We start from the raw sequence: 20,493 nt of genomic DNA, 5'->3' as shown, positions 1-20,493 counted from the left end.
CGAGGAGGAGCATGATAGAGGAGAAAGGTGAGGGACAGGGAGCTGAGGAAGACGGGTGGGAGCCAGTTGTCCTGTCTACCCAAAGCTGTTCAGCTTTCCTTGATAACTGTAGAGCATAGAGTTTGGTCTGAAATGCGCAAGACATCTGCTCCCAAAGGTCACGCCAGACCCATGAGAAAACAGGTGACCAACAACGCAGCACTACACCAGCAGCAAGTTGAAGCGCACAAAGATGAACGCAATCAAGTAAAAGGCAAACTTCAGAAGATGACTGAACTTTCCATATTATTAGCTGAGAGTGCATTGCAGGTCGGGCAGCAACCAAGGAGCAGGAAAATTGACATTTTGGGCAAAAGAAGTGAGGCTGGGAGCCTTGGGGGTGCAGAGATAAATGGGAGTGGGGGGGGGGGGGGGGGAAAATGGGGAAGAGAAGAGAAGGTAGCTGAGAGTGAAATAGGTGACTGGAGGCTAAAGGATATAGGTCAAAAAGGAGGGTGGAACAGATAGGTGAGAAGGAAGATGGACAGATGGGATGGATCATGAGGACGGTGCTGAGCTGGAAGGTTGGAACTGGGGTAAGGTGGGGGATGGGAAATGAGGAAACTGGTGAAATCCACATTGATGCCCTGGGGTTGGAGGGTGCTAGGGCGGAAGACAAGGCATTCTTCCTCCAGGTGTTGGGTGGTGAGCGAGTGGCAACGGAGAAGGCCTAGAACCTGCATGTCCTCGGCAGATTGGGAGGGGGAGTTCAAGTTCAGCCATGGGGTGGAGTTGATTGGTGAGGGTATCATGGAGATGTTCTGAAGCACCCTGCGAGTATTAACCAAATTGAGAGCAAAAGGCGATCGGAAGCTTTTCTGACCATTAATATAAATGTATGTCCTGAAAAACTAGGACAACACATGCAAAGCTTAGAATCAGCAGGGGATAGCGCCAACATAATTCTATTATGCATTGCCCAAGACATGCATCTTAGCAGATGGCACCACAGTGAGGCATCTAATCAGATCCCCATACAGCAGATGACCAGTTTTGTGCATTATCACAATCACACTGCAGTGCCCAGACACAAACTCCTCCTGGGTTCCTGCAATCTACCACCAGTTGAAGTTGCAGGACCATCCATGCAACGAGATTGTAACATGATTTGTGTTAAAATGTGAAAAGAACGTCAAGGTGCCACTCTGGTGTACTAGTTAATGCAATTAGCTTAAAAGGCGTAAAGACTGAATGTTCCATGCGGCCAGAGGAAATGCGTTGGGTGACAGCCACTGAAGTTTGTACCCATTAAGAGTTCGGCACTGTTAGAAACGTGAGTCAAACAGGAGGAAGGAGTTTGATGTGAAAATGCAACTAATGTACAGCAGTCCAGCCCCTTTGACTCAAATGACCCACGACAAGAAGTATGGTCCACATGAACCTCCTCCAAATTGGTTGCCTTGCCTTCTTGGCACCTTTCTGATTGCTTTCTTTGGTACTCGCTCAATTGGCTTATGCTGAAATTCATCTACGTCATTCACCTTTACCACTCTGATAGTGAGTTGCAAATTCCTACCAACTCTTTGGAAATCCCTGGAATTAATCTTCTGATTTATTACTATTTTATATGCTAAACTCTCCAAGTTTTAGTCTCTCCAAAAAAAAAGGAAAAAATAAGTGTTCTCTCCACCCTCCCAAATCTCGAGCAAGTTATTTTCTGAAGAAAGGGACTTCAGTCTTTTACAGGGTTTTGTGATGGGCATAACCTCTGAGTTCTGCCATGATTATTTATGTGCTGTTTTCAGCAGATAGTCCTGCTGCTGGTTCAAAACAAAGGAAAGAGCAATCGTCTGCACTCCTCCCCCACCACCCTTCCTGTGTGACACCACATCTCTCTGCAGGTTGCAGCAAGTTTGCTCATACAAGTTGCCACATCTACAGTTTCATCAAGAGCAGCTGAATTTCACAGAGCTCAGCACCAAGATGAGACCGTACCAGTGTGCAACCTATTGGCACACAGTCAACTGAGGCAGGACAGGGAGGTGGGGGGAAAAAGGTGGGGGAAGAGGAGAGAAGGGAAAGGGGTCAAGTCAGTCACCTGGAGGGAACTAAAATGCAGGATTTGTGACTTTGCATTGATCTACTGAGTGGCTCTTGATTTTTCTGTACTGAGAGGTATTTGGCTTTGATTAAAAGCTGTACGATTAACTCCTTTTCCAAGGCACCAGCTGTCTCACACTTACACAACAGTGGTGTGTGCGTCTAGACGGGTTGGATTAGCAAGCATATTCCTGGAACTAGGTTATTGAAAAGATAAGATTAATAATAAAAAAAACAGCTGAGTCTCGTCCTATTTTTAGCCCCATGCTCATACATATTGACTTCTGATCACTATCCAGTGAAAGTCAGCCAGAACATTCAGCTCATTAACCCAGGAATGTGACTGCATTGTGACAGCAGTTTCACTCTTCCAGGGTAACCTGATGAGCTAATTCGGCAGAGGCTAGGGACATAACCTGCATCAGTCGTCTGGCCAATGAGAGGGGAGATGGTAGCAGCGTTGTAATATTGCTGGACTGGAAAGGCAGGCTATGCTCCCAGGGCATGGTTTCAAATTCCAATACATCAATACATCTGGCAAATGCAGATTGTTTCAGTAATGGCGGACCACAAAACTTGAAAACCCAGGTTAACCAATTCCTTTTAGGGAATCAATCCTGCCATCCATGTGACCCCAGACCCATAGCACTTCTCTGGAGCAAATGAAGCTTTGAAGCAGAGTCAGTGAGACTCGAAACGTGAGCTTGCTTTCTCTCCAAGGATGCTGCCTGACCCGTTATGATCCACAGCACTTCTTGTTGATTGTTAATTACCCTCAATGGGCAATCACAGATGGCCAACAGATGCCCTCACCCCAAGATAGGTTAGAAATCAAGCAGTCAAGAGCGTGGTGCTAGAAAAGCGCAGCAGGTCAGGCAGCATCCAAGGAGCAGGAGAATCGATGACAGTATCGGCGCCACCTCTTGCTCCCATGAAGAGGTTGAACAGTTCATCAACTTCACCAATACCTTTCACCCAATCTCAAATTCACCTAGACCATCTCGGTCACCTCCCTCCTCTTCCTGGATCTCTCCATCTCCACCTCTGGTGACGGACTAACCATGGATATCTACACCAGCCCTATGACTCCCACAGCTACCTGGACTACACCTCCTCCCACCGTACCTCCTGTAAAAACACCATCCCTTACTCCTAATTCCTCTGCCTTCACCACATCTGTTCCCAGGATGACTAATTCCACCTTAGTAAATCCCAGATGGCCTTCTCCTTCAAACACCACAATTCCCCCTCCCACATAGTCTTTCCCATCTCTCCGCTCCACCCTCCTTTCTGACCTATCACCTTCTTCCTCATTTTCATCGACCTATTGCATTCCCAGCTACCCTGCCCCCAAACCCACCCCCTCTCATTTATCTCTCAGCTCCCCCAGCTCACAAACCTCATTACTGGTGAGGGGCTTATGCCAGAAATGTTGATTCTCCTGCTCCTCTGATGTTGCCTGACCTGCTGTGCTTTTCCAGTACCACACTCTTGACTCTGACCTCCAGCATCTGCAGTCCTCACTTTCTCCTAGAAAGACAAGCAGCTCAATACCATCCAGGACAAAGCAGTCCACTTGAAAATTGTTTCCTTGGGCAGTCTCTGGGGCTCAAAGACATGCTATGAAATAAATTTTAATAACTTGTCACTGAGCTAGTGAAAATGTCATAACAATTAATCCACTTTTTCACGTCCAAACAGTTCTCTCTGCTCAGTTCCCACCTCTTCTTTATAACAACAGGTATTTAAGAAAAATCAGCCTACACTGGGAAATTAGTTTTAGATTTTTTTTAAAAAGTGCAAAAACAAAACAATAATGCAGTATAAAACAGTAATGCAATAAAACCAGGAAACATCTGTCATTATCGTCACCATATCCTCAAAACCTGGCAACAGATATATCGTTAAGGAAATTACATCACAGGTTGACAAGAGGGGGGGAGGAGAGTGGGAGAAGGTTGGTGGAGGTTGGCTGGGTATAGCAGAGTAGAGGGAGAAAGAGGGAACAGGAAGGAGTGAGAAGAGAGAATGGTGGGGGTGGAAGGAGAGAATAGAAAAGAGAATTTGACTATTAATACTTATTGCTTCCATTGGGCTCTGTGTTTGTGACTATGTTCTGACGCAGTATCTCATGGAACTAATTCAAAGTTACTAGTTTGCAACAAAGCACAATTTTGAAACAATCACATTTCAAATGAAATCACACCTTCCACCATTATTACAAACAGACAGTGCTGTGGTCAGGAATGTTATTTTTAATAATTAGATGTTAAACTGAGACCCCAGTTACTTTTTCAAAAATAGACATAAAAGGTCTCATGACAGCACTCTGATAAAGAGCAGAGGGACTTCTCATGTCCTGACTGATACTTATCATGCAAACCAAAATAACTTGAACTCATTATATTTGGTAATGAGCAAATTGATGATCATGGGAGTTTGCTGTGCAAAACTGGTCACAGAGTTTACTGTATTAAATGACGACTACACTTCAAGAGGTGCAGGTGTGGTGAAATGAAAGGCTTTATGAGTGCTATATTTCATTGACCAGTGGATAGCTGTTGAACATTTGGCTGGTTAAGCATTGAATGATTCATAAACACAAAGCGTCAGAGTCATACAGCATAGAAACAGACCCTTCAGCTCATCAAGTCTATGCTGACCAACAAACACCAAACTACACTAATCCCATTTACCTGTGCTTGGCCTGCAGCCTGCCATGCCATGGCAATTAAAGTGCTCATCCAGCTGCTGCTTCAATGTTGCAAGAGTACCTACCTCCACTGTCCTCTTAAGCAATACATTCCATATTACTAACATAATTTTGGTAAAATTTATTTTCCCCCCAGATCTTCTGTAAACTATTTGCACCTCACCTCAAAAATTATGCCCTCTAGTTCTGGACGCATCAGCCATGAGGAAAGGAATCTCGTTCTAGTCCGTGCCCCTCATAATTTTGTGTACCTCAATCAGATCTCCCCTCAGCCTCTTCTGCTCTGAAGGAAACAAACTCAGCCTATCCAGTCTCTTCTCATGCCTAGGATGGAACGTTTCAGTTAACATCCTCTCCAGTGCCTTCACACATTTCTGATAGCATGGGGATGAGAACAACATGCAGTTTTCTATCTATGGTCTAACCGCAGTAAAATATAGTAAAAGGTGATTCAGCCAGCCATATCTGTGCTGACCACAGCTAAACCATACAGTCTCCTTTTGAACCACTTCTCATATTTTTAAGCCTTATAGGTTCTAAATGAAATGCATATTGGAGTATAATGTAAACATAATGAGACTATTTGCCTTCACTATGCTTTCTGGCTGGGAGCTCCCAACACAGACCACTGCCAACCACACTCAGTTTATAGATGGAGGCAAAGTAGGAAGGAAAGAATTTGTAACTGCACCACCAGACGTTCCTGCACTTGTCACAAGAAGATACTACTTTTCATATTCTGGGAACCGTGGCTTAACTGGCAGCAGGACACGTGAACACTGCGCTAGCAGATAACCAGTCAGGCTATTTTTAGACCACTTCATCAGAGGCTTGCAGCAAATCAGTCAGTCAGTGATAGGGTGGTGTCGGGGAGGGGGGGCGGGGGGGGGGGGGGGTGCATGTGACTGAGGAGATAACAAAGAAACAAAATCTCTTTATAAGAAGATTGTGGCAAGGGTTCGAAAGCACAGCATGAAGTGTATAATCAGCTTCCTCCTCTCAAGCTGCACTTGCTACCCACTCCTCACTCAGATTCCCAATGTGTGAAATGGGCAAAGCCAAGGGAGTCAGAAACAGTTTGCCAAGCCTTGTGAACATCCTGCTAGTTTCAGAAGAGCCTTGTTGAGACGCCAGGTCCTACTTTAGGGGAAAGTTTAGGCTGTTAGAGAAAAATAACACTGCCCTTGAAAACCTCTATTATAAAGACAGGGGTCCCCCATGGACATCATGCTTGTAGACTTTCACCTCTGGGGGTTGGGGGCATAAACTTCTGGTGTCAAGAATTTTTCCTGCAGATCAAAGCAAAATGCAGCATTGATATTTAAAAGATTTTGAATAACCTCAAGTCACATTGTCATGTTTTTCTTTGTGCTTTAGTCCCCATATGATGTCACATTATTTTCCTAAGTACAAGCAAAGAGCAGCTCCCAAAACTAGAAGTCTAACGCACTAACACAGAGTCCCTCTGCTATATCATTATGGGGGTACCTGATCTATGTAATTAAAATAGCCCTCATTAAAAATAGGACTTAATGTGATTGTAGGGGCAAAGGGAAAAATAAAACAACATTTGGACTATATTGTAGCCTCAAGGGTCCAACAAAAAGCTTTACAATTAATCAATTATTTTTAGAAGAGCAGTTACCATTAAGTAGCCAATGTGGACAAAGCCAAATGTGCAGCAAGATCCCACAATCAAATCTGAATGAAGTACTAATCTGTTTGGACTGTTGTTGTTGGAGAAATAGGAGCCAGAGATCTTGTCTAATGTGGTTGGGTCTTTACATCCACCTGAACTGGTGCGTGGACAGAACCAACAGTTCCAATAGGAAATGGTGAGCCTCAAGCAATGCAGCACTTCTTCAGTACTGACCCTACCTGAATACAGCTGTCTCGGCACTTGGTTCCCAGTCTGAGAGCTTGGCAGACAGCGAGTACTGACCCTCTAACAATGCAGCACAACCTCAGTAAGGTGTCCAATGGCAACGAGAATGTGAAACCCACCATTAGAATGAATAACACAGCTGCATTAAAAAAGGAAGAAACTCTATTAGAGAAGGGAGCAAGGAATAGAAGGATATGCACAGAGCATAGAGGTTTGCAGATGTCTGCTGTTCCAAATGGTCCAATTCAGTGCTGTAAAGTCTGTGCAAGAGCTGAAACGGTGCTTGAAGCTACAATGTTCTGATTGAGAAAGTGGCGTGCTTACATAAGCTGCATCTGGATACAAAGATAGAGTCTACCTTCAGCATGGCGATTGACACAAGCACAGAGATGCTGTTCAGATCCTCTTTTGGTAATGTAAACACGTGCAGAAACACCAAGTTAGAATGGGATTGGATTTGGATGGAGGCAGATCAGGAGGTGGCACTTTCTGGGACAGAAGATAAACCAAAGAACCCTCTTTACCCAGCTCTTCCCAACCATTTACTTTTGTAAAAGCAGGAATATTTGTACATCGACAAATCAGCTTCAAGTAGCTGTAAACTGAGAAGAGTGCTTGCCTTGACTATTTCATTAGCTGTCTAGTGTTAAGGAAATTAATCATCACACTGGTTGCAAGAATGTTGCCAGGGTTGAAAAATTGCAGCTATTAAGAAAAACCGAAAAAGCTAGTGTTTTATTCTTTTGAACAGAGCAGAATGAGGGGTGACTCAATTGAGGTGTATAAGATTACAAGGGGCTTGGATAGAGTGCACAGGGAAGACACGTTTCACCAGGGAACAAGATCCATTAGCAGGAGGCCGAGAACTAAAAGCAATGGTGGAACGATTAGAGGGACACAAATGGGAGGGAACCAGAGCACTCGGAGGGTGGTGGATTTCTGGCATTTGCTGCCCAGTTTGCTGGTGGAGGCAGAAACTCTGAACTCAGTTGAAGTGCTGGATCCTGAAAAGCCTTGGTGCTGAAAAGTGGGGTTAGAATCGGCACCTAGCTTTCCCCTCCCCTCCCCTCGGCCAGCAGGAATTGATGGGCTGAATGGCTTCTTTCTGTGCCATAATGTTTCTATGGTTCTATAGCAACTTTACAGAGTTAAAGTAAGTATGTGGCCTCCAATAGCTTTAATCTGAAGGACTAATTAAACGCAACTCAAAATAGAACTTAGTGCTGGTGTCAGTCCTGTTCTATTTATAAGTGCAAAAAAAATTTAAAACAGCCTGCAATTTATACAATAAAATTTGGGCTTTATGTATTTATCAGTCTTGTGTGCAAGTAACAATTTACAACCTGAGAAATTAGTCCCATGCTGATTCCAGAATCAAATACATCATTATTTTAAAACAGCACAATATTGTGGATGTCTCAAATTGAAAAAAAAAAGTCAGAAAGTGTTGGAAACACTAGTCAGACAGCATCATGGCTGGAAGACAAGTCAAGTTTCAAGTGGATGGCCATTCATCAAAACGAGTGAAAGTTTTGCCGAATTCTCTCTCCACAGATGCTGTCGGATCTCCCGAGTGCAACCAGCACTTGCTGTTGTCAGAAGCAGCACTAGATTAGATTAGATTAGATTATTAGATTACTAGATTACTTTACAGTGTGGAAACAGGCCCTTCGGCCCAACAAGTCCACACCGACCCGCCGAAGCGCAACCCACCCATACCCCTACATTTACCCCTTACCTAACACTATGGGCAATTTAGCATGACCAATTCACCTGACTTGCACATCTTTGGACTGTGGGAGGAAACCGGAGCACCCGGAGGAAACCCACGCAGACATGGGGAGAATGTGTAAACTCCACACAGACAGTCACCTGAGGCAGGAATTGAACCCGGGTCTCTGGCGCTGTGAGGCAGCAGTCCTAACCACTGTGCCACCGTGCTGGGTTTCTTAGTAGTAGGAGTCATTTCTTCTGTCCTCTCAAGCAGTTGCTTGCTTGTCACCAGGCAGCATGGTCATCAGGGTCAGGAGGTCATCCTTCCACTCTCAAGACACTCCCAGTGCCCGTACTGAGGGCAGGTTGCATTGTTGAAAGTGCCTCGATAGTTTTGAAAGAGACCTTGCCTGCCCCTCAGATGCTGAAAATAATATGGGTTTCTCTCCAGAATTGTAGGCCCACAGTGTTGTGGCTGTTTGAAACAGAGCACCTGACAATTAGCACAGTTCTGTTCACTTGGGCCTTGATGGATACAAACATGACTCCCTTCTTTCTGACATAACAGCTTCAATAACAACTATTTTCTCACAAGATAATGGATATTGCACTAGAATAACCAAGATGGGAAGTCTTGCAGGCTGACACTTGGGTGGGATCCCTAATTGATAATGGCCAAAAGACCTCAAGACACAGAAATAGAAGTAGGCAATAGCCTAGTGGTATTATCACTGGATCATTAATCCAGAGACTCAAGAAATATTCTGGTGGCCCAGGTCCAAATCCCACCATGGCAGATAGTGGAATTTGAATTGGCTCTAATGATGACCATTGTCATTGATTGTCAATTGCCAGGAAAAGCCCATCTGGTGCACTAGTTTCCTCTAGGGAAGGAAACCTTCCTTAACTAGTCTGGCCTACATGTGACTCCAGACTAACAGCAATGTTGTTGACACTTAACTGCCCTCTGGGATAGGCAATCAATCCTGGCCTAGCCAGTGACACTCACATTTCACGACTGAATAATAAAAAAGGCGATTCAGCCCATTCAGTCTGTCCTGCTGAGGTCGATCGGATAATCCTCAACGCCAACTTGCTGCCCTCTACCCCATAAGACTCCCCTTATTGTTGATTTAACATCTATTTCAGCCTTGATTATATTTTACAGAATCCCTACAATGTGGAAAGGCCCTTTGGCCCAACAAGTCCACACTGACCCTCCCAAGAGTAACCCATCCAGACCCATTGCCCTACTCTATTTTCCTTTAAAATTTACCCCTGACTAATGCACCTGACCTACACAATCCTGAACACTATGGACAATTTAGCTTGGCCTATTCACCTAAACTGCACACCTTTAGATTGTGGGAGGTAACCAGAGCACCCGGAGGAAACCCACTCAGACACAGGGAGAATGTGCAAACTCCACACAGACAATTGTCCAAGGTTGGAATTGAACCCGGGTTCCTGGCACTGTGAGGCAGCAGTGCTAACCACTGAGCCACCGTGCCACCCCCATATTTAATGGCCGAACATCAACAGATCTCTGGTGAATACTTTTACAGATTCACTATGTTCAGAAACAGAAATTCCTCCTCATTCTTAAACATGTGACTCCTTATTCTGAGATGATGTCCTCTGGTCCTAGATTCTACCAAAAAGGGGGGGGGGGGGGGGGGGGGGGGGGGGGGGGGAGGAATCCTTTCTGCAATCCACCCTAAGAATCTGGTCTGTTTCACAGGATGGGTGAGCCATTGCCTCAGGTGTCTCCCGACTGTCTGTCACATGACTCAGCTACAAAATCCATCTCCCCTTTGCCGTGTTTTACTCCCTGTAGCTCTGCTGCAACAATCTCCTCTGGACTCGTCTGGAGAATTCCTCTTCTGGTTCCATTGCCACCTTCTTTCGTCTTGCATCATTATACATTATGTCATTTAATTGCTGCTGTGTCCACCAAATTTCAGGCCTTCCTTTAATGTTCTTAAGATGCATACACCCGCCTTTTTTTTTGACTTCATACTCACTGAAAAGCGGTTCATTTTCCAGGTTCAGATGACAGGACTTAAGAGTTCAAAAGCCAATGATTTACCCAAATCTGTTGAGTGTTTACTTCACTCTGCTTTTTCATCGAATTCACTCCAATCATAAAGGGAGAAAGAGTCTTGTTTTTGGCGTGTTTCATCAAGGCACGTTGTTCTGACCTGCTACTTGAAAAAGGTGATGTAAGCAGATTAGATAGAAACTTTAAAGGTTGCCCTGGACAAAGATCCTGAAATAAAGTGCTGGGCACTGGGCAAAGAGTACAGGGGCAAGTTTGGTAAGGACAAAGAACATTCACACAATGTGATTGACCAACACAGTGACAAAGACATAACATAAAGACAGTTTATTCCATGTTGTAGGATTCCATGAATTTGTCATTCTTCCTGCGTCCCACGCCATCCAGGCTGCATGTCCGAGAGAAGCTGGCAGTGCTGTCTATGCAGTCTGAAAAATGTGTTGCTGGAAAAGCGCAGCAGGTCAGGCAGCATCCAAGGAACAGGAGAATCGACGTTTCAGGCATAAGCCCTTCTTCCAGGCTCAAAATGTCGACTATATTCTCTGCGTAGATGTAGTCAGACCTGCTGAGTTTCTCCAGCAACTTTTGCTTTTGTTCGTTTTGGAACTCTAGCTCAGTTTTATTTTATTGATGCAAAAAGGCTTTGAATAATCAATAGAACCCCCCACAGAGCAATTTGAATTTAGGAAGAATATTGGTTCAACCAGATTAATAATCTGCTTCGACTGTGTGGAAATTAGAGGAACAGCAAAGGAGGTGTGAAGGAAATTTAATAGAGGTGTCAAAGTCAAGAATGTTTGAGGATAAATAAAGAGAAGCTGTCAAGATCAGTAACTAGAGGAGACAATTTGAAAGGTAATTGGCAAAATGACGAGGGTGGTATCATCACAAGGAGAATCATCACTTTAAGCAGTAATTTCTGGCAAGTTGAAAGATACTGGCAAATGTTAGATGTAGATTCAATAGCAGCTTTCAAAAAGGGATTTAGATAAATATCCAGCAGGTTTCATTACAGCGGTTCAGAGGAGGTTTATTCCTGTGACGAAAAGGTTGAACAGACTGCTCCTTTATCCATTGAGAGTTTGAAAGAAAGCGGCGATCGTATTGAAACATTTAAGATTGAGTGTGGATGCTGCAAGATGCTTTCCTCTTGTGTGGGTCTAAAACTAAGTGTCCCAGGTTAAGACTGAGAGGTTTCCCTTCCAAGATAGAAGTTAGAGACTTTTTGTTTCCTCTTAGCAGAGTTGGCCTGTGGAATTCTCTTCCCAAAAAACAGGGGAGGCTGGGTCATTGAATTTAACCAAAGCAGAGTTGGATGGATGTTTGATAGCGGAGTGAGTCAAGGATTATGACAGGGGTGGGGCAGACCGGGAAGTAGGTTGACACCAGAACTAGATCAGCCAATTAATTGGCAGAACTAGCTTGATGAGTCAAATGACCTGTAGCTGCTTCTAAATTGCAAGTTACTCTGTAAAGAGTTAGAGGCATGTGGGAAAAAAGCAGGGTGTGGAGCAGGATACAACAAATTATATAGATCTTCCATAGAGCCAGAGAGAGTGGACAGAGATCACAACAGAGAAAAACTAATCTGAAGTTTCACACTTCCTCCCCAACTAGTCAAGCTGTCAGAGTTAGCTCAGTCACTAAGTGAAGTCTTTTCTTCTGCTGGTTATAAAGCTAATATTACATGAGAAGGATGAAGCGAACTGCAGGATATGGAACCATCCAAGTGCTGCCAGCGCTCTTTAAGCCCAATTGGTATTGCTCTGGTAGTCAGAGAGACTTACCCATTGCAAGTTTAACTGAGTTCAGCCTTCTGCCCACCAAACGTGGAATCCAAACTGGTTTTTAATTCATTTACAGGGAGTGAGCATCACTGGCTAGGCAGCATTTATTGCCCATCCCTAATTGCCTACAGGGCAGTTAAATGTCAACCACATTGCTGTGGGTCTGGAGTCACATGTAGACCAGACCAGGTGTGGATGGCAGTTTCCTTCCCTAAAAGGCATTAGCGAACCAGATGGGTTTATTCTGACAACTGACAATAATTTCATGGTCATCTTTAGACTCTTAATTCCAGATTTTTATTGAATTCAAATTCCATCTGCCGTGGCAGGATTCTAACCTGCACCCCAAGAACATTCAATCCAGAGGCAAAAGGTAACGTTCTAGCAATGACACCTGAAAGGCTGAAAAATGACTGTCAATTGGGAGATGGCTTTTTTTTAAAAAATGTTGAACTCTGTGGGGAAATAGCCCCAATGTCAGCACAGCAAACAAAGGAACAACTGTATTTAACATACAAAATATCCAATGTGTTCCAAATCAAAACTTAAAATTGAGACACGCAAGACGTTATTAGGGCAGGTGGCTGCAAGCTTGGTTAAGTGAGGTTTATAGGATTGCCTTAAGAGGAGGAAAATCAGGAAGAGACACCAAATGGTTTAGGGAGGAAACTGCAGACCTCAAAACCTTGACAGCTGAAAGCACAGCCAACAACAGCGCAATAATTAAAATCACTGATGCTTAAATGTCTGGAATTAAAGACAGTGCAGGATTGTGCAGCTGAAGGAAATTACAGGGGTGCAAAGGTGAAAGGATTTGAAAAGGGTTATAACTTTTATTTCTAAACAAAAAGATACTTTCAACCAGAAGCTAATGTAAATCACTGAGTTTTGGCCCACCTCACACCATAAATAAGAATGGAGCCAGACAAGGTCAGTTTCACCCAACTGGGCACAAGATGAGAAGAATTTGATGTGGATGGCTGATGGCAGATGGAGAAGGATAAGGAGGAGCAGTTTAACTTCTTTCCACAGTCACACAGTATGTCACTTTTTACATTGATAAGAGATTTTTAAAAAGCAAAATAATTTACAAACGAAAAGGGGGCAAGAGTAAAGATCTATTTACAGATTCTGAATCAGAATCATTTTTCAAAACTATCCCTGTTTTGGCTGACTGCCAAATAAGCACAAAAATCAGCAAAAGGTCAGCCGCTGCAGAAAACTCAGGGATACTATATCATCCCTTGTTCAAAAATCTTGATGCAAATGAATGTGAAAAATTCATTTGAAAATACCACTTGCTGCAACAGAGATGCTTGGATCAGCCAATAACCAATGTTAAGCATACACGACTGGTCACAATGGGTTGTGCGCACAGGGTATCAACAAGGCAATGTAGCATGTTAAGAACCAGTTGAAATATAATTAACATCAAACTCAAACTGATTTGACTAACTCTTGGTTTACAATTTACAATACTAGCTCACCAATTCCTAAATGGAAATTGATTTTGTTTTTTACCTTCAGTCAGTTTGTGAGAAATGACCCAGTTGTACATCACCTCGCCATGTCTTAGTGAAATATTTCAAGGGAGATGGTGGCATTTTATTAATATTGCTGGATTAGTAATCCCAACACCCAAACTAATGGTCTGGGACACAGGTTCAAAATCCCACCACAGTTGCTGGTGTAACTTAAAAAGTCAATTAACAATTCTGGAGTTGAAAGCTAGTATCAATGATGGCAACCATGAAATTGCAAATTGTCAACAAAAAGAAAATCCCAACCAATGCTCTTTCTGGAAGGAAATACACTAACCTCATATGGTTTGGCCTAGATATGACTCCAGACCCACAGTGATATGGTTAAATTTGAACCACACTTGTGCCGCTCAGCAGGTTACTCAGTTCAAGGCTAATCAGGGTTGGGCAATAAAATGGCAGTGACACCCACGTTCCATAAAATGGCTTTTTTTTTTGTTTTATAAAGTTCTCAGCTTGTGACACAGATACCATCATCATTTTGGACTGGGTTCTTGACGGAAGAAGAGACTGCATCATGTAAAAGGTCAACATCATAAATATCGCTTGGTCCAAATGATGCTAATGGACATGGTATTGAGCTGTTCAGGCAGCAAGGATATTTTAAACAGCAGTAGGGCAGTCAGCAAAAAAAAAACAAAAAGATCATTTTAGACTGATTTCTGGGTACCCCACATTTGGGTAAGATACTTATTTTCTGATTTTGCAATCAACATGCCCAGATTCATTGGAACGAAAACGAACCCAATTATTGTTAGAATTAGAATTTCCATAAAATCTGGATTCCCAGTTTAATAAATTAACTACTGGGCTGCAGTACTCTCTGCCTGTTTCTTAGTTATTCCCGTGGTAAGAGAACCTTCTGCTGCTTTCAGGACATGGATGAAGTGTAGCCTGTACTTAAAATACCATGAAACTGTGTTACTGCATGAACTGCTGCCTGTCAGGCAGAGGAGGGTGGGAATGCAACCTCGAAGAAAAAAAAACAAAAATGCTCAAAGTGTATGAGGTCATTAGAGAAGTAGAACTTCATTGCTTTTAATTCCTGGATTTTTTTTTCCATAAGTACGTCAGCTTGTGTTTTCTAGAAGGTTACGTTTTGTAAACACAGTCAGTCTGACCTTCTGTTGAGTCAAGGGAGCTGGATCTCCAAATTGATTACATTACACGTAGTTTCCTGTTTTCATAAGTATTCATTGATTGACCTTTCCACTGCAATCCTTGCTTCTCCAGTGGGGAGGTGATGCCTAGTGGTATGATTACTAGATATATTATTTTCTGGGGACCCAATTCAAATCTCACCACAATGGAATTTGAATTTAAATTTTTAAAAATCTGGAATTAGAGATTCCAATGATGACTATTAAACAGGTATGGAAGACGATGCACATAGGAAGATGGTTATCACTGCTGGAGGTCAGTCATCTCAGCTCCAGGCCATCCCTACAAGAGCTGCTCAGGGTAAGGATTTTTAATTGACATGTTCGGAGATGTTATGATGTATCCCCACTGCAGGTTAAACTTGAACACAATAGATTGCCGAAAGTTGCCCCACAGATTGATAAGCCGCCATATGGTGTGTTGGCTTTCATTAATAGGGGGATCGAGTTTAAGAGGTGAGAGGTGATGCTGCAGCTCCATAAAGCTCTGGTTAGACCACACTTGGAATATTGCGTTCAGTCCTGGTTGCCTTATTATAGGAAGGATGTGGAAGCTTTAGAGAGGATGCAGAGGAGATTTACCAAGATGTGGCCTGGACTGGAGGGCGAATCTTATGAAGAAAGCTTGATGGAGCTGGGGCTTTTTTCATTGGAGTGAAGGAGGATGAGAGGTAACTTGATAGAAATGTACAAGATTACAAGAGACATAGATAGAGACTTTTACCCAGAGTAGAAATGTCTGTCATGAGAGTGCATAATTTGGAGGAAGATTTAGGGGCAATGTCAGAGATAAGTTCTTTACAGAGAGTGGTGGGTGCATGGAATGCACTGAGAGCTGTGGTAGTAGAGTCAAATACATTAGGGACAACTCTTGGATAGGTACGTGGATGATAGTAAAACGAAGTGTGTATAGGTTAGTTTGATCTTTGAGTAGGATAAAAGATAGGCAGAAACATCAAAGGCTGAAGGGCCTGTACTATGCTGTATTGTTCTATGTTCTAAACCATGGCCAATTGTCAGAAAAATCCATCTGGCTTACTAATGTCCTTCAGGGAAGGAATTCCACCGTCCTCACCTGGACTGGCCTACATGTGACTACAGAACCACAGCAATGTGATTGACCTCTGAACTGACCTTTGAAATGGCCAAACAAGCCACTCGTTCAAGGGCAGCTGAGGACTGACAATAAATGCTGGTCAGCCAGCGATGCCCATGTCCCCTGAGTCCACTGATGTCGCTTGTGGGAAAATACCCTGGCAAATTATGTTTAATTGTCATAATCAGTTCTGCTATAATGTGGTAGTTCCGTTCTTATGCAATACAGTGTTGTGAAAATAATAGTAGCACCATTTAAACTAATGGGGCCAGAATCACATTATAACCAATGCACGCTTTAAAATTTCACACTTGAGAAACAGTGTCGACAATTCGTCAATCATGTCATAGCGAATTTGTGTTAACTAAATGCATGTTACGGCAAGACCACCTATATTTGGGTCGAGGTAACATTCAAGAAACTTGCAGAGACAGCACTTCTAAAGCATGGGTAACTTTGCAGCATTTAATGGGAAAGCTTTTGGATCAAGATAAATTCTTATGGTAAAGTATCAGAATTTGGTCTCATAACGCAGCAGTCTGGTTTAACCATTTGTAAAAATTTGATTACTTATGCATACAGAAAAGAGTTATCAGCTCTCTCAATTCTCTATGACTTTACATCATTGCCATTCTAATTCTGAACATATTTGTTCAGTAATGCATTGCACAAGAGTTACATTGCGTGATGGCAACACAAACAACACGTCCTTCCCCCTTGTCGTTTTATTTATTTTTAAAGACAACTTGGCTGCTCTTTTCCATTGATCACTCAGGATTGAAGGCCACAGGACCATTCAGAGCTGTCATTGAGAGACTCAGCCTACCACTGATGAAGGCACTGCATATGCCTGTGTCATGACAACCTTGCATGATTATGTCTGGTCACTTTAATCAAATATTTGCATGTTAAACATTTAACATGAACATTCTGGGCAAGATCAAACACTGGACCATAAATAAAACATTATTTCACTAATAAATTCAATGAGACACTTGTTTATGGTCAACTACAATCCAACTGAGTAGGAAAGAGACTCACAGTGTTGCATGGGCCCCTTCTGTTCTTTTGTGATGAATTTTCTGAGATGGTAATTAACCTGGATATCATTCCTGGCTCTCACTTTAATCATTATGTAGAGAGCAGAATGGGTAAAACAAACATACAGCCTACCTAGCTAAAGCAACATCTACATTTACAAACGTCCCCTCCTCAATCCAAGTTCCTCTCCTCTAACCCCTCTTACCTTCAATGCTGAGCTCAAAGCAGACGTGGCAAAAAGAAAGCAGCTCCTTCGCAGTCTCGAGTTTACAGACACCACAGATGTCATCATCATTGAGGTCAATATTAACAAACTGCTCCTCGTTCATACTGAGTCTGAAAACAACAAACAAAGTGTCACAACACATCAAGCAAAAAAAAAGAGAATGATCGTCCAAAGAAAACTGCACCTGTGGGTGAGAAACAGGACCCACTGGCAAGATCACAGTGCGATTTAAAGGATGGTGCATTTCACCAGCCGGCATTTAAAAATGTCACCAGGAAGTACCCTGAGCTGCAGAGCTGGTTGGAAACTGTGCTATAATGTAAGCGCCAGCAGACAAAAACCCAAATTTATCTAGTACATTCAATTCATTAAGATATCCACAGACAGTGAGGAAACAGATAAAAGAAGCGAGTCAAACAGTCAGGGCAGGCAGGGACAAAGTAGAGAACAAGGTAGGACTGATAAATTAAACTCCATTTATTTCAATGCAAGAGGCCAAACAGGGAAGGCAGGTATAGTTAGGAACATGGGACTGGGATATCATAGCAATTACAGAAACATAGCTCAGGGATGGACAGAACGGGCAGCTCATGTTCCAGGATACCAATGCTGCAGGAAGGACAGAAAGGGAGGCAAGAGAAGAAAGGGAGTAGCGTTTATGGTAAGGGATAGCATTACAGCTGTACGGAGGGAGGATATTCCCACAAACACATCAAGGGAAGTTATTTGTGAGAAATATTGGGATTGTATTATAGACCCCCTAATAGTCAGTGGGAAATTGAGAAATAAATTTGTAAGGCCATCTCATATCTGTAAGAATAATAGGGTGGTTCTGGTAGGGGATTTTAACTTCCCAAGACTGGGACTGCCATAGTGTTAAAGGCTTAGATGGCGAGAAATTTGTGAAGTGTGTACAAGAACATTTTCTGAGTCAGTATGTGGATGCAGAGAAGGTGCAAAACTTTACCTACTCTTGGGAAATAAGGCAGGAGAGGGGACTGAGGTGTCAGTGAGGAGCGCTTTGGGGCCAGTGACCATAATTCTTTGGGGCCAGCTGATTGGGGATAGATTTTGCAGGTAAAGGGATGGTTGGAAAATAGGAAGCTTTCAGGAACAAGTCCAGATATAGTATATTCCTGTTAGAGTGAAAGGAGAGGCTGGTAGGTGTCGGGAATGCTGGATAACTAAAGAAATTGAGGATTTGGTTAACAAAACAAAGGAAGCATATATCAAGTATAGACAGGATATATCGAATGTTTCCTTAGAAGAGTACAAAAGGAGTAGGAGTATACTTAAGAGGGAAACCAGGAAGGCAAAAAGAGGACATGAGATAGCTTTGGCAAATAGAGTTAAGGAGAATCTAAAGGGTTTTTACAAATACATTGAGGACAAAGGAGTAACTCGAGAGAGAATAGGGTCCCTCAAAGATCAGCAAGGCAGCCTTTGTGTGGAGCCGCAAGAGATGTGAGAGATATTGAATGAGTATTTTGCATCAGTGTTTACTGTGGAAAAGGACATGGAATATATAGACTGTAGGGAAATAGATGGTGACACCTTGCAAAATGTCCAGATTACAGAGGAGGAAGTGCTGGATGTCTTGAAATGCATAAAGGTGGATAAATCCCCAGGACTTGATCAGGTGTAAACCAGAACTCTGTGAGAAGCTAGGGAAGTTATTGCTGGGTCCCTTGCTGAGATATTTGTATCATCAATAGTCACAGTTGAGGTGCCGGAAGACTGGAGGTTGGCAAATGTGGTGCCACTGTTTAAGAAGTGTGGTAAGAACAAACCAGAGAACTATAGACCAGTGAGCCTGATGTCAGTGGTGGGCAAGTTGTTGGAGGGAATCCTGAGGGACAAGATGTACATGTATTTGGAAAGGCAAGGATTGATTAGGGATAGTCAACATGGCTTTGTGCATGGGAAATCATGCCTCACAAACTTGATTCCAGATTTTTGAAGAATTAACAGAGGATTGATGAAGGCAGAGCGGCGGACATGACCTATATGGACTTCAGACTTCAGTAAGGTGTTCGACAAGGTTCCCCACAGGAGAGTTATTAGCAAGGTTAGATCTCATGGAATACAGGGAGAATTAGCCATTTGGATACAGAACTGGCTCAAAAGGTAGAAGACAGACAGTGGGGGTGGAAGGTTGTTTTTCAGACTGGAGGCCTGTGACCAGTGGAGTGCCACAAGAATCGGTGCTGGGTCCACTACTTTTTGTCATTTATATAAATGATTTAGATGTGTGCATAAGAGGTATAGTTAGTAAGTTTTCAGATGACACCAAAATTGAAGGTGTAGTGGAACAGCGAAGAGGGTTACCTCAGATTACAACAGAATCTTGACCAGATGGGCCAATGGGGTGAGAAGTGGCAGACGGAGTTTAATTCAAATAAATATGAGGTGCTGCATTTTGGGAAAGCAAATCTTAGCAGGGCTTATACACTTAATGGTAAGGTCCTAGCGAGTGTTGCTTAACAAAGAGACCTTGGAGTGCAGGTTCATAGCTCCTTGAAAGTGGGTTGCAGGTAGATAGGATAGTGAAGGTGGCATTTGGTATGCTTTCCCTTATTAGTCAGAATATTGAGTAGAGATGTTGGGAGGTCATGTTGCGGCTGTACAGGACATTGGTTAGGCCACTGTTGGAATATTGCGTGCAATCCTGGTCTCCTACCTATCAGAAAGATGCTGTGAAACTTGAAAGGGTTCAGAAAAGATTGACACAGATGTTGCCAGGGTTGGAGGATCTGAGCTATAATGAGAGGTTGAATAGGCTGGGGCTGTTTTCCCTGGAGCATCAGAGGCTGAGGGGTGACCTTAGAGGTGCATAAAATCATGGAGGGGCATGGATAGGCTAAATAGGCAAGACGGTTTCCCCGTCGTGGTTTGGGTTGGGGGGGGGGGGGGGGGGGAAAGAATTCAGAACTAGTGGGCATAGATTTAGGGCAAGAGGGGAAAGATATAAAAGAGACACAAGGGCCAACTTTTTCACGCAGGAGGGTGGTACGTGTATGGAATGAGCTGCCAGAGGAAGTGGTGGAGGCTGATACAATTGCAACATTTCAGAGGCATTTGGATGGGTATATGAATAGGAAAGGTTTAGAGGAATACAGAGTGGGTGCTGGCAGGTGGAACTACATTGGGTTGGGATATCTGGTTGGCACAGACGAGTTGGACCAAAGGGTCT

The 20,493-nt window shown here is 43.2% G+C and overlaps 1 protein-coding gene across 3 annotated transcripts in view; it reads right to left on the bottom strand.

The window, feature by feature from the left end:
- Window positions 1–20,493, bottom strand: part of c15h21orf91 (chromosome 15 C21orf91 homolog) — a 46,980-nt gene that overhangs the window by 10,696 nt on the left and 15,791 nt on the right. For all 3 annotated transcript variants that reach the window (XM_072585750.1, XM_072585748.1, XM_072585749.1), the window contains one exon: window positions 17,280–17,410. In XM_072585750.1, coding sequence (XP_072441851.1) covers window positions 17,280–17,403 — 124 coding nt within the window. In that variant the 5' untranslated portion in view covers window positions 17,404–17,410. The remainder of the gene's footprint in view (window positions 1–17,279; window positions 17,411–20,493) is intronic.

The sequence above is a fragment of the Chiloscyllium punctatum genome, chromosome 15, assembly GCF_047496795.1.
Source record: "Chiloscyllium punctatum isolate Juve2018m chromosome 15, sChiPun1.3, whole genome shotgun sequence".
Lineage (NCBI taxonomy): Eukaryota > Metazoa > Chordata > Chondrichthyes > Orectolobiformes > Hemiscylliidae > Chiloscyllium > Chiloscyllium punctatum.
Note: the sequence above shows the minus strand (reverse complement) of the source record. Positions and strands in the feature narration are given on the sequence as shown.